Below are 13,034 nucleotides of genomic sequence, written 5' to 3' on the forward strand. Positions count from 1 at the left end.
CGCCCCCCATTTTGCCCCCCCTTTGCTAAAATAGCAGCCTGCAGTAAATCCAGGATTGCCACATCCATTAGATGCGACAGTCCCAGTATTTTACCCTGCTCATCCCAATTGCCCTGGTGCGGTGGCAATTGGTTTAATATTCGCAGCTCACAGCTGTCACTAAGCCCTAGATTAGTGATGGGGAGGGTCTATGAGACACCGCCCCAATTACTAATCTGTAAATGAAATTAAATAACCACAAACACGAAAAAAATCCTTTATTTGAAATAAAATACAAAAAAACCCCTTTTTCACCAGTTTAACCCTCAAAACACCCCTGCGGGTCCAGTGAAGTAATTTAAAAAAAGCCCCATATGGTTTTTCTTATTTTGATATGCAGCCAAGACAGCTGGGGGCTGCAGCATGTAGTGATATGCTTTATCTGTGCTGCGTACCATTATATGGAGGACCCTTCTCCAATTTTTTTTTATTTTTATACCTTGATAGACACACACATCTGTGATTGGAAGTGCCAGGCACATTTTTACTCAGATTGGGGGCGCGTCTGACTGCAAGCAATCACAGACACTGTTGGGCGCAGAAGCAGTACATATGCATGAAAGTAAATGAGCGGCCCAGGAAGCAGTTACAGCCGCGCCAGAGCCTCGTTAAGTACAGCCCGCTTGCTCCTATCCTCTATGCCTTCTACCACCATTTTTAATCACCGGATTCTGGTCTCCATAGACTTATATAAGGACCGGCATCCGTTCACATAACCAAGATAAATTCCGGGCTGGAAGCGGATTTTTTTTTTTTTCCGCTTGTCCGGTTAATCTGCAAGTTTGCCCATCACTACTAAGGGGGCCAAAAAAGAAAACAAAAAAAAGTTGTAAAAGTGAAAAATATAAAAATTTAAATCTCCCCTCTGTTCACTCATTAAAAATTAACAAATGTAAAAAAATGTATAAAGATTTGTTATGTACCAAAAAGTCCATAATAGGTTAAATGAAAAAGCTAAATTGTGGTTTTTCAGTCACCGCACTTCTCCTAATGCTTCATAGTAAAAAATTTACAGGTCTCAGAAAATGGCAGCAGAAATTTATACCGTATTTTTCGGACTATAAGACGCACCCTGGTTTTAGAGAAGGAAAATAATATTTTAAGCAAAAAATGTGGTCATGACACACTGTTATGGGACGAGGAGCTGCTGCTGACACTGTTATGGGAGTAATGTCCCCAAATTCTCTACCAAGGTACCCCATCCTGGTAATGATGCTCCTGCCTTGTATATAATCCCCATCCTTGTATATATGACCCCCATCCTGCTATATACCCCCATCCTGCTATATACCCCCATCCTGCTATATACCCCCATCCTGCTATATACCCCCATCCTGCTATATACCCCCATCCTGCTATATGGCCTGCATCCTGTGGAACACAAAAAAATAAACGTTTATACTCACTTTTCCTCACTGCAGCAGCATCGCTCGTCTTCCTGTCTGTGCTGGCAGCAGCGCTGCTGACCTGTGTGTAGCCGGTCTACGTTCCCCTGCAGCATCGCAATGTCTTCCTGTCTGCCGGCCTGCTGATGTGTGTGGAGCCATGCGCACAAGGATGACTTCATCCCTGTGCTCACCGCTCTCCACACACATCAGTGGGCTGGCAGACAGGAGGACATCGCGATGCTACAGGGATCGGTGGCCGGTGAGTATACCGCACTTATTCACTGCCCCCCGCGCTGATGATGATCGCGAGGGGGGCAGTGAATACAGCCGCACATGATCAATCCAGGCTGTAGTTGCCAGGGGTGATCATGCGGGCCGGCTCTTTACTATGTGTGCACCCCCCGCCCCTCATCCTGCACACCTGTCAGCGCCGGCTTCAGGGCTGAGAGATGATGGGCGGGAGGATGCATGCATATGAAATGAGCGGGTCCACGTGGCCACGGTAGGTGCTGCTACAGCCTGCTCGTGCCGCCGATTAACCGCTCCACCACAGCACCCTCATTCCCCGCAGCCCCTACAGTCAGACTATATGATGCACCCCCCACTTTCCCTCAACATTTGGAGGAAAAAAAGTGCGTCTTATAGTCCGAAAAATACGGTATATAAAGTATAAGTATAGTAGTATGAAGTATATGAAATATTTCTCCCAGAAAATTATTGCAATTACACGTTTTGTCATGCATGTTTACTTCCTTTGTGTGTATTGGAGCAACACAAAAAAAGTGAGTGGGAAAAAAGGTAAATTGGACAGAATTTCACTCAACTCCAAAAATAGGCCTGACAAAATTTTCACCCTCAACTTAATATTTGGTTGCACACCCTTGGAATAAATAACTGCAATCAATCCCTTCCTATAATCAACAAGCTTCTTGCACCTCTTAACTGGAGTTTGGATCATTCGTCATTTGGCATACTGCTCCAGGTCTCTCATATATGAAGGCGCCTTCTCCCAACAGCAATTTTACAGTCTCTCCACACGTGTTCAATAGGATTTAGATCCGGACTCATTGCTGCCACTTCAGAATTCTCCAGCACTTTGTTTCCATCCATTTCTGGGGGCTTCTTGAAGTATGTTTGGGGTCATTGTCCTGCATTAGCCCCCTGATGAAGCCAGATATGGTGAAACATGTTGGGGAGGCTATTAGTTAGCTTTTATTAGGCAGGGTAGGGCAATATCACTCTGACAATTATTGTAGGACAGCTGTTCACTTACTCAGTGTTTGGTCCGCGGCCGGATACGTGATTTAGTATATGTTTGATTGCTCTACCATTTCAGATTGATCTGTGTTAATTTGTTAGGATTAAAAGTTGTTTTATTAATCTTTAGTTTAGGGTACCTCTAGTTGCCCTTTAGGCAAATTATGTTTGCATTTATGTTATGACCCTACGCTGATTATGGGTATGGATTGAGGTTTAGTTATTGTCCTGCTGGAAGGCCCATGATCTAGAACACAAACACAGCTTTTTGACACTGGGCATTACATTGCGACCTAAACACCCAGTGCCAAAGGCAGCAAAACAACCCCAAAACATCTTTGAGCCGCCACCATATTTAACTGTAGGTACTGTAATTTTTTTTTGTGTAGGCCTCATTCAGTTTTCGGTAAACTGTAGAATGATGTGCTTTATCAAAAAGCTCTATCTTGGTCTCATCTGTTCACAAGATGTTTTCCCAGAAGGATTTTGGCTTACGTACATTTTGGCAAATTGCAGTCTCGCTTTTTTATGTCTCTGTGTCAGCATTGGGCTCCTCCTTGGTCTCCTGCCATAGCATTTCATTCAAATATCAGTGGATATTTTGCACTGACACTGATGCATCCTGAACCTGCAGAATTTCTTTGAAACTCGATTGGGACTGCTTCTCCACCATCCACACTATCCTGCATTGTAACCTTCCATCAATTTTTCTTTACCATCCAGGTCCAGAGAGATTAGCTACAGTACAATGGGTTGTAAACTTCTTGATTATGTTGCACTTGATGGACAAAGGAACATCAAGATCTCTGCAGATGGACTTGTAACATTGAGATTGTTGGTATTTTTCACCAATTTTGTTTCCCGTCCATAGACAGTTTTCTTCTTCTCCTTTCCGTTTTTTTTTTTGTGGTCTAATCTATAAAAAGGAAATAAACGTGTAAGACAAAACATGTAATTGCAATGCTTTTCTGTGAGAAATACCTCATTTTCTGCACAAAAAACTGTCCAGGTTTAGTTTCACTGTAATGGTACTGTCTTGTAAAATTATGCTGCTAGGTAATTTTTACCTCCTCATTAGGGATGATTGAATACTTCGATTATTCGGGTTCGCGAATATTTTCCGAATACCTCGCCGCTATTTGGCTATTCGATGCGCAATGAAAGTCTATGGGAAGACCGAATAGTACCAAATAAAAGTTATTCGGGTTTCCCATAGACTTACATTGCGCATCGAATAGTCGAATAGCGGCGAGGTATTCGGAAAATATTCGCGAAGCCCAATAATCGAAGTATTCAATCATCCCTGCTCATAATGAACACTGTAAAACCAGAATATAAAAATGGGCAGATTACAGTTTTTTTCACAATTGTTCCACACTTGGAATTTTTTTCCTGCTTTTCAGTAAATTGTATGGTAAAGCTAAGGGCGTCATTCAAAACTACAACTTGTCCTGCAAAAAGCCATCTGTCATTCGGCTATATCATGGAAAACAATGTTATAGTGGAGGAGAAAACTAAAGCACATGAAGAAAGCATTTTTTGGTCGTTAAAGGGGTTAAATTGGCTTATTCTTTTTGTATCTCTGTGTAATATAGCGTTTGTATCTCTACAGTTACGAGAACAGATAAATTCAGATCACAGAGCCAGAGCAGTGCTCGATGTAAGTATTGGTCATTAACGGTGGAAGGAAGATGAAATGGACCAAATCAGGGTAAAATCTGTCGCTTACACCCCTCTATTTGTCTCTTGTAGAGATACATGGACGTAAGCTCCAATGCAAGAGACTTGTACGAAGATAAAGATGGGTAAGGCTTGTATATTTTAATGGACTTTTATTAACGTGTAGTTCAGCTTACTAATATCATTTGGATTTAATGCCAAGAATTGTATGTACATCTGCAGGCTGGTAGGACGCCTTCAGTCAGTCATATATGTGGATGGCAATATGAAGACCTCAGTCACGTGTTTGTAGCATTTTCGGTACATTTCTTGCAGCATTACAGATATGTTATGGATTTTGCAAAAGGATAAAACTGGTGCAAGTCCACAGCAAAATCAACTTGAGACCTACAGACTGTATCGTGTATATGAATGCAATGTACTTAGAAAATTACTTAACGTTTTGGTTTCAAATAACATGGTTGTGTGTTTATTTCAGGTTAAGAAAAGAAGAGCTGAATGCAATTTCTGGGCCCAACGAGTTTGGTGAATTTTATAACAGACTCAAATTAATAAAAGAATTTCATCGAAAGCATCCAAATGAGGTGAGTTTCACATGGAGTAGCATAAGCTTAATCAGAAAAGAGTAATTCTGTTGACATTTGGGATGTATTTCTAGGCAGGTGATATACCTATGGGTCTCTCTAGGTCTAGTGGATGCCTAAAGAGTGCATTTAGCATTCATATGCAACTGTAGTTTATTTCTGTGTAGAATGATGTAGATTAGGGTGTCACACTAGGTACGGGGGAGTACCAAGCGAACAGGAGAAGGGAAGGAAAACCCTGCATTAGGGGAGGGGGAGATGGTGATCCTGACCAAACCTATCGCTGGCCTCTGCGGTCCCTCACCACCCTAGATAGGTTCCGTACCTATGTGCAGAGCCGGGTACCTGACTCTAGGATGACCCTAGAGCTGGGCCCTAGATAGGGAACGGGTGGGATTCGCTCTTCGACAACCCCACTAAACACTAAAAAAAAGATACAGGGAGCACACACATGGGGAAAAAGCATGAACAACTTATCTCCAGATGGCCCAAGGAGACATTCAGCAGAGAGAAGCAAGGATCCTACAGATGAGTGCAAGCCACCTGCTTGCATCCAGAGCTTGTGAATAAACTAAATATCACCAGCACAAGTCCAGGGAAAATAAGAGTATTTAAACTATCGTTAATACAGATAAGCAGCTGAAGGGAAGAGGAGCTTCCCAGGGTCTTAATGGGAAAAGGAGGTGACCTTCTATTGTCAGACACCACAGGACTGTCTGTCACCCTTGATACAGGGATCCCCACTGCTTGCATGTGCATGATGTGTGGTTCACGTCTATCTGCCAGCTTAGTGCATTAGCACCTGGTCTAACAAATCCTGAAAGAAGAGCAGGTCTTTGATGCCCATATAATGGCCTTGGGGTTGGAGAGAAAAATTAAGTGTTAAGTTGGACATACGGTAGGATGACACTGCCAGAGTGATGCTTACATCTTGATGTGGGAGTGTTTGATGCAAGGATACCCATGGGGGGAAGGTGGGAACCCCTGGATGCAAGTATATTTCATCTGTGTTAATTATATTTTACAATTGTAGTAACTTTATGTTATTTTTTATTCTGAAAGATCTGTGTTCCCATGTCAATTGAGTTTGATGAGCTGCTGAAATCCAGGGAAAACCCGAGTGAAGAAGCTCAGAGTAAGTATTTGCCCATTTCTCTACACTTCCCACGCTTGCCAGGCTTTTCATGTGTGGATACAAGTTGCCTTTTTGTTTAAAGAAATCTCTTGAGGCCGGAATGCTGTCTTTATTTTTGAGAAGTGGCTATTTAATTTCATTATATATTGCACCTAGGAAACATTTCACTAGCCACATAGATGCACTTTTAGCTTTGTCACCCATGCTAGCAGTATATGATTTTTCTTTGTCGCTCCATTGGGAGACCCAGACAATTGGGTGTATAGCTTCTGCCTCCGGAGGCCACACAAAGTATCACACTTAAAAAAGTGTAACCCCCTCCCCTCTGCCTATACACCCTCCCGTGGATCACGGGCTCCTCAGTTTTATGCTTTGTGTGGAAGGAGGCACACATCCACTCATGCATTCTCATATTAGTTGTCAGTTGGAAGAAAAGAGGGCCCCCACGGGGCCCCCGGCATGTTCCCTTCTCACCCCACTACGTCGGCGGTGTTGTTAAGGTTGAGGTACCCATTGTGGGTACAAAGGCCGGAGCCTCATGCCGTCTCCTTCACCATCCCTTAGCGGCTCTGGGAGAAGTGGGATCCTGAGCGGTCATCCATTTACTGGGACCGTGCTCCCTCCGCAGCCCCTGTGGGAATCTGCCGGATCGGAGTCTATTCAACCTCAGGGACCGGGCCCTGCAACTCTAAGGTACTCTGTGTCCCCATAGGGGACTGTGCAGGGAGCGCACCTTCTTCCCGGACGCTGCGGCAGCTGCTGAATTGAGAAGGCCGGCGGACTTCCGCGCCCACCGTGCCTGCTTGTCGGATGCGGTCTCAAATTTAGTCCCCGGCTTCATCGCGGCCTAGTCGCAAAAATCCCGCCCCCGGGCCTCCCTGTCAGGGGTAAGGGCGGGACTGCTGACCTGACGTCGGAGGTGAGGGCCGGACCATCCTGCATGTTTCCTCCCCCCTCACTGATCACTGTGGGGACCCCAGATTCCCGCACTTTCCTGGCGCCACCCACGGCTCCACTCCTCCCCTGAGAGCTCCGGCAGCCATTTTTTGGCATTCTGCCGGTGGAGGATTCTCAGTGAAGACCTCTGCAGCTCCGGGGGACCTAAGGCAGGGAATCTGGAGGACACACACTCCGCTTTTTAGCGGTCGGTAAGCCACACCGGTCACCCGGTGCTGGTCCCCCTAGGGTGCCGGAATAGATACGTATTTATATATATATATATATTTCTGTTCGGTCGGGCTGTATACCCTTTTTTTGCCCATATACCCTCAGTGATCATTCTCCTAGGAGACAACAGCATGTCGTCCACAAGGAGCAAAGCTGTTAAGGCACAGGTTTTTTTTGCGGCCTGTACCTCTTGTGGGGCTATGTTACCTGCGGGTTCCACCTACCCTCACTGTGAGCAATGCTCGACCCCTGCTTCGCTTGCTCAGCCGGAGCCTCGGTCACTAGTGGGCCCCTCGGCTCATGTAGACCCCCCTGCTCCCCCTGTCCAGGCGGCAGGGACAGAGTTCGCCTCTTTTGCTGAGAAACTCTCTGAGTCACTTTCACAATCCATGGCTCAGTCTATGGACAAATGGTCTGCCAAGCTGCTAGAAGCTTTGCAGTCCAGACCGGTTCTTACACAGGCCCCGGCCCCTGTTGGATCGTCGCCTCCAGGCCCCTCTCGGTCCGCGCCGCAGCGCGCTCCCAGGTTGGGCCCTAGGTCTCACGTGGAGGACTCCTGGCCCGGACCACAGTCCTAGACAGGCTAAGCGGGCTCGCTGGGAATCTTCCCCGACTTCTTCACGCTGCTCGGGTTCCCAGCTTGAGGACTCTCTGGAGGACGAGGCGGACGTCGCAGCTCAGGGCTCGGACCCTGACGTCGCCCTTAACCTTGATACACCTGAAGGGGACGCCTTAGTGAATGATCTTATCTCGTCCATCAACCAGGTGTTAGATCTCTCTCCCCCCGCCTCCTACTGTAGAGGACTCGGCGTCTCAGCAGGAGAAACACCAGTTTAGGTTCCCCAAACGTACATGTAGTGCGTTTTTCGATCACTCTAACTTCAGAGATGCTGTCCAGAAGCCCAGAGCGGTTCCGGACAAGCGCTTTACTAAGCGCCTCACTGACACGCGTTACCCCTTCCCCTCCGAGGTCGTTAAGGGTTGGGCTCAGTGTCCCAAGGTGGATCCTCCAGTCTCTAGATTGGCGGCTAGATCTGTGGTATCGGTTGCAGATGGCTCATCGCTAAAGGATGCCACTGACAGGCAGATAGAGCTTCTGGTGAAGTCCATCTATGAGGCCACGGGCGCGTCTTTTGCCCCGGCTTTTGCAGCCGTGTGGGTACTCCAAGCTATCTCGGCTTGTCTGGCTGAGATTAATGCTGTCACACGTAATTCTGCTCCGCAAGTTGCGTCTTTGACTTCTCAAGCGTCAGCTTTTTCTTCCTACGCCATGAACGCAGTCCTCGACTCTGCTAGCCGTACAGCGGTGGCATCCGCTAACTCTGTGGCAGTCCGCAGGGCCATGTGGCTGCGCGAATGGAAGGCAGACTCTGCCTCCAAGAGGTTCTTAACCGGTTTGCCGTTTTCTGGCGACCGCTTGTTTGGCGAACGATTGGATGAGATTATTAAGGAATCCAAGGGAAAGGACTCCTCCTTACCCCAATCCAAACCTAAGAGACCTCAGCAACGAAAAATACAATCGAGGTTTCGGTCCTTTCGTCCCTCCGCCAAGCCCCAATCCTCTTCGTCCAGTAGGCCGGAGAAAGGCCAGAGGAACTCCTATGTGTGGCGGTCCAAGTCACGCCCCCAAAAGGCCGCAGGAGGCACTGCCTCCAAGGCGGCCTCCTCATGACTCTCGGCATCCCCTAGCCGCATCCTCGGTCGGTGGCAGGCTCTCCCGCTTTGGTGACGCCTGGTGGCCACATGTTCAAGACCGATGGGTGAGAGACATTCTGGCTCACGGTTACAGGATAGATTTCAGCTCTCGTCCTGCAGCTCGCTTCTTCAGAACCTCTCCGCCCCCCGCTCAGGCCGACGCACTTTTTCAGGCAGTGGACGCTCTGAAGACAGAGGGAGTTGTGATCCCCGTTCCCCTTCAGGAACGTGGTCGCGGCTTTTACTCCAACTTGTTCGTGGTGCCAAAAAAGGACGGATCATTCCGTCCCGTTCTGGACCTCAAACTACTCAACAGACATGTGAGAACCAGACGGTTTCGGATGGAATCTCTCCGCTCGGTCATCGCCTCGATGTCACAAGGAGACTTCCTAGCATCGATCGACATCAAGGATGCTTATCTCCACGTGCCGATCGCACCCGAGCATCAACGCTTCTTGCGTTTCGCCATCGGGGACGAACACCTTCAGTTCGTGGCATTGCCTTTCGGCCTGGCGACAGCCCCACGGGTTTTCACCAAAGTCATGGCATCCGTTGTGGCGGTCCTACACTCTCAGGGCCACTCGGTGATTCCCTACTTAGACGATCTCCTAGTCAGGGCCCCTTCTCGGGTGGAGTGTCAACACAGCCTTACCGTCGCTCTGGCGACTCTCCAGCAGTTCGGGTGGATCATCAACTTCCCGAAATCCAAGTTGACACCGACCCAATCACTGACTTACCTCAGGATGGAGTTTCATACACTGTCAGCGGTAGTCAAGCTACCGCGGGACAAACAGCTTTCTCTGCAGGCAGGGGTGCAATCTCTTCTTCGAGGTCAGTCTCACCCCTTAAGGCGCCTCATGCACTTCCTTGGGAAGATGGTGGCAGCGATGGAGGCAGTGCCGTTCGCGCAATTCCATCTGCGGCCACTCCAATGGGACATTCTCCGCAAATGGGACAGGAGGTCGGCTTCCCTCGACAGGAAAGTCTCTCTTTCCCTTGCAACCAAGACGTCTCTTCAGTGGTGGCTCCTTTCCAATTCTCTATCGCAGGGAAAATCCTTCCTACCCCCAACCTGGGCTGTGGTCACCACGAACGCGAGCCTGTCAGGGTGGGAAGCGGTTTTTCTCCACCACAGGGCTCAGGGAACCTGGACTCCGATAGTCTTCCCTTCAGATCAATGTTCTGGAGATAAGGGCAGTGTATCTAGCCCTATTGGCTTTCCATCGGTTGCTGGAGGGCAGGCAGATCCGTATCCAGTCGGACAACGCCACTGCCGTCGCATACATCAACCACCAAGGCGGCACTCGCAGTCGTCAAGCCTTCCAGGAAGTCCGGCAGATTCTGCAGTGGGTGGAAGCCACAGCCTCCACCATCTCCGCAGTTCACATCCCGGGCGTAGAAAACTGGGAAGCAGATTTTCTCAGTCGTCAGGGCATGGATGCGGGGGAATGGTCTCTACACCCGAAGTGTTTCGAGAGATCTGTCGCCGCTGGGGAACGCCGGACGTCGATCTCATGGTGTCACGGCACAACAACAAAGTCCCGGCATTCATGGCTCGGTCTCTGGATCACAGAGCTCTGGCGGCGGATGCGTTAGTTCAGGATTGGTCGCAGTTTCGACTGCCTTACGTGTTTCCTCCTCTGGCGATGCTGCCCAGAGTGTTACGCAAGATCAGATCCGACTGCCGTCGCGCCATTCTCGTCGCTCCAGATTGGCCGAGGCGGTCGTGGTACCCGGATCTGTGGCATCTCACGATGGGACAACCGTGGGCGCTTCCAGACCGCCCAGACTTGCTGTCACAAGGCCCGTTTTTCCATCTGAGCTTGCAGCGCTGTCATGCAAAGCCCCCTTCCTGGTGTTTCACCAGGATAAGGTGGTTCTGCGTCCGGTCCAGGATTTTCTCCCTAAGGTGGTATCTCCTTTTCATCTCAATCAAGATATCTCCTTGCCTTCATTTTGCCCTAATCCAATTCACCAATGTGAAAAGGATTTGCACTCTTTGGATCTAGTGAGAGCACTCCGGTTCTACGTGTCTCGCACGGCGCCCCTGCGTCGTTCAGATGCGCTCTTTGTCCTTGTCGCTGGCCAGCGTAAGGGTTCGCAGGCTTCCAAGTCAACCTTGGCTCGGTGGATCAAGGAACCGATTCTCGAAGCCTACCGTTCTTTTGGGCTTCCGCTTCCTTCAGGGCTGAAAGCCCATTCTACCAGAGCCGTGGGTGCGTCCTGGGCATTGCGGCACCGGGCTACGGCTCAGCAGGTGTGTCAGGCAGCTACGTGGTCTAGTCTGTACACTTTCACGAAACACTATCAAGTGCATACCTATGCTTCGGCAGACGCCAGTTTAGGTAGGCGAGTCCTTCAGGCGGCGGTTGCCCACCTGTAAGAGGGGGCCGTTGCGGCTTTTTTATTGAGGTATTCTTTTACCCACCCAGGGACTGCTTTTGGACGTCCCAATTGTCTGGGTCTCCCAATGGAGCGACAAAGAAGAAGGGAATTTTGTTTACTTACCGTAAATTCCTTTTCTTCTAGCTCCTATTGGGAGACCCAGCACCCGCCCCTGTTCCCTTCGGGCTGGTTGTTCTTTTGTGTACACATGTTGTTCATGTTGAATTGTTCTTTGGTTCATGGTTTTCAGTTCTCCAAACATCCTTCGGATTGAATTTACCCTAGACCAATTTATATGTTTTCTCCTTCCTGCTTTTGCACCAAAACTGAGGAGCCCTTGATCCACGGGAGGGTGTATAGGCAGAGGGGAGGGGTTACACTTTTTTAAGTGTAATACTTTGTGTGGCCTCCGGAGGCAGAAGCTATACACCCAATTGTCTGGGTCTCCCAATAGGAGCTAGAAGAAAAGGAATTTACGGTAAGTAAACAAAATTCCCTTCTTTTCTCTGTTTGACCATGCAATGCTTTCCACAGATCTGGTGGAGTTTACAGATGAGGAAGGTTATGGTCGATACCTGGATCTCCATGACTGTTACCTAAAATACATCAATCTCAAATCATCAGAGGTAAGATAACGTGCAAGTTGTTTTTATAGAGGACCTGTCACTAGATCAAAAGCAGCCAGTTTGTGCTCTATTTTATTCCTGATATTCCCCTGAGTATTGTTTTTTGGTTTTTTTTTTTTATAAAGTTTGGGGGATTTTATAATATTCCAAAGAGATGAATCTTTTTATTCAGTACTAGTTTTTACGGTCTATCAATCCTGTGAGCTACTCCTACTTGTAATGACTATAAAACAGGGGTGGGGAACCTTTTTACTGCCGGGGGCCATCTGGAAATTTCTACGAACCATCGGGGGCCGCACAAAATTATCAATGTGAAAATTACCCCGCTACATTTGGTCAAGCAATTAATTAACTCACCCCTATTGTGGTGGCCAGAGATGCTTCTGTTTGGCGCAGCGGTTAATTTTAGGTGATATTGATCATGTTGCTTCTCACAGCTGCTTTTCCAGGATTGTCTCTGTCTGGAGCAGTCAACTCTTTGTGATTAATAAGATTGGTAAATCATATACATCACAACTGACACTGGGACTGCTGTATATATATATATACATCACAGGATGGGCTGGGGGCATATACATCACATAGGAGACGCTGGAACTACTGTATATACATCACATAGGAGACGTTGAGACAGCTGTATATATATTAAAGGAGATGCCCCAGGCCCTCCTGTGATGTATATGCCACCAGCCCCTCCTGTGATGTATATGCCCCCAGTGTCTCCTGTGATGTGTATGCTCCAGCCCCACCTGTAATATATACATTACAGAAGACAATGGGGCATATACATCACAGGAGGGGCTGGGGGCATATACATCACAGGATATATGCCCCCAGCCCCTCCTGTGATGTATATTTCCCCAGTGTCTCCTGTGATGTGTATGCTCCAGCCCCACCTGTAATATATACATTACAGGAGACAATGGGGTATATACATCACAGGAGGGGCTGGGAGCATATACATCACAGGTGGGGCTTGGAGCATATACATCACAGGTGGGGCTGGGAGAATATATACGTCACAAAAAAGGCTGAGGACATATACATCACTGGGAGGCATAGATATGGCTTTGGAGCG

At 48.0% G+C, this 13,034-nt stretch overlaps 1 protein-coding gene across 1 annotated transcript in view; it reads left to right on the top strand.

Annotated features, from left to right (window-relative positions):
* Nucleotides 1–13,034, top strand: part of SF3A3 (splicing factor 3a subunit 3) — a 150,493-nt gene that overhangs the window by 5,242 nt on the left and 132,217 nt on the right. The window contains exons 2-6 of the mRNA XM_075334102.1: nt 4,297–4,344; nt 4,437–4,489; nt 4,843–4,948; nt 6,011–6,083; nt 11,865–11,956. Of these exons, the coding sequence (XP_075190217.1) occupies nt 4,297–4,344; nt 4,437–4,489; nt 4,843–4,948; nt 6,011–6,083; nt 11,865–11,956 (372 nt within the window). The remainder of the gene's footprint in view (nt 1–4,296; nt 4,345–4,436; nt 4,490–4,842; nt 4,949–6,010; nt 6,084–11,864; nt 11,957–13,034) is intronic.

Source organism: Anomaloglossus baeobatrachus, chromosome 2 (genome assembly GCF_048569485.1).
Source record: "Anomaloglossus baeobatrachus isolate aAnoBae1 chromosome 2, aAnoBae1.hap1, whole genome shotgun sequence".
Taxonomy (NCBI): Eukaryota; Metazoa; Chordata; class Amphibia; order Anura; family Aromobatidae; genus Anomaloglossus; species Anomaloglossus baeobatrachus.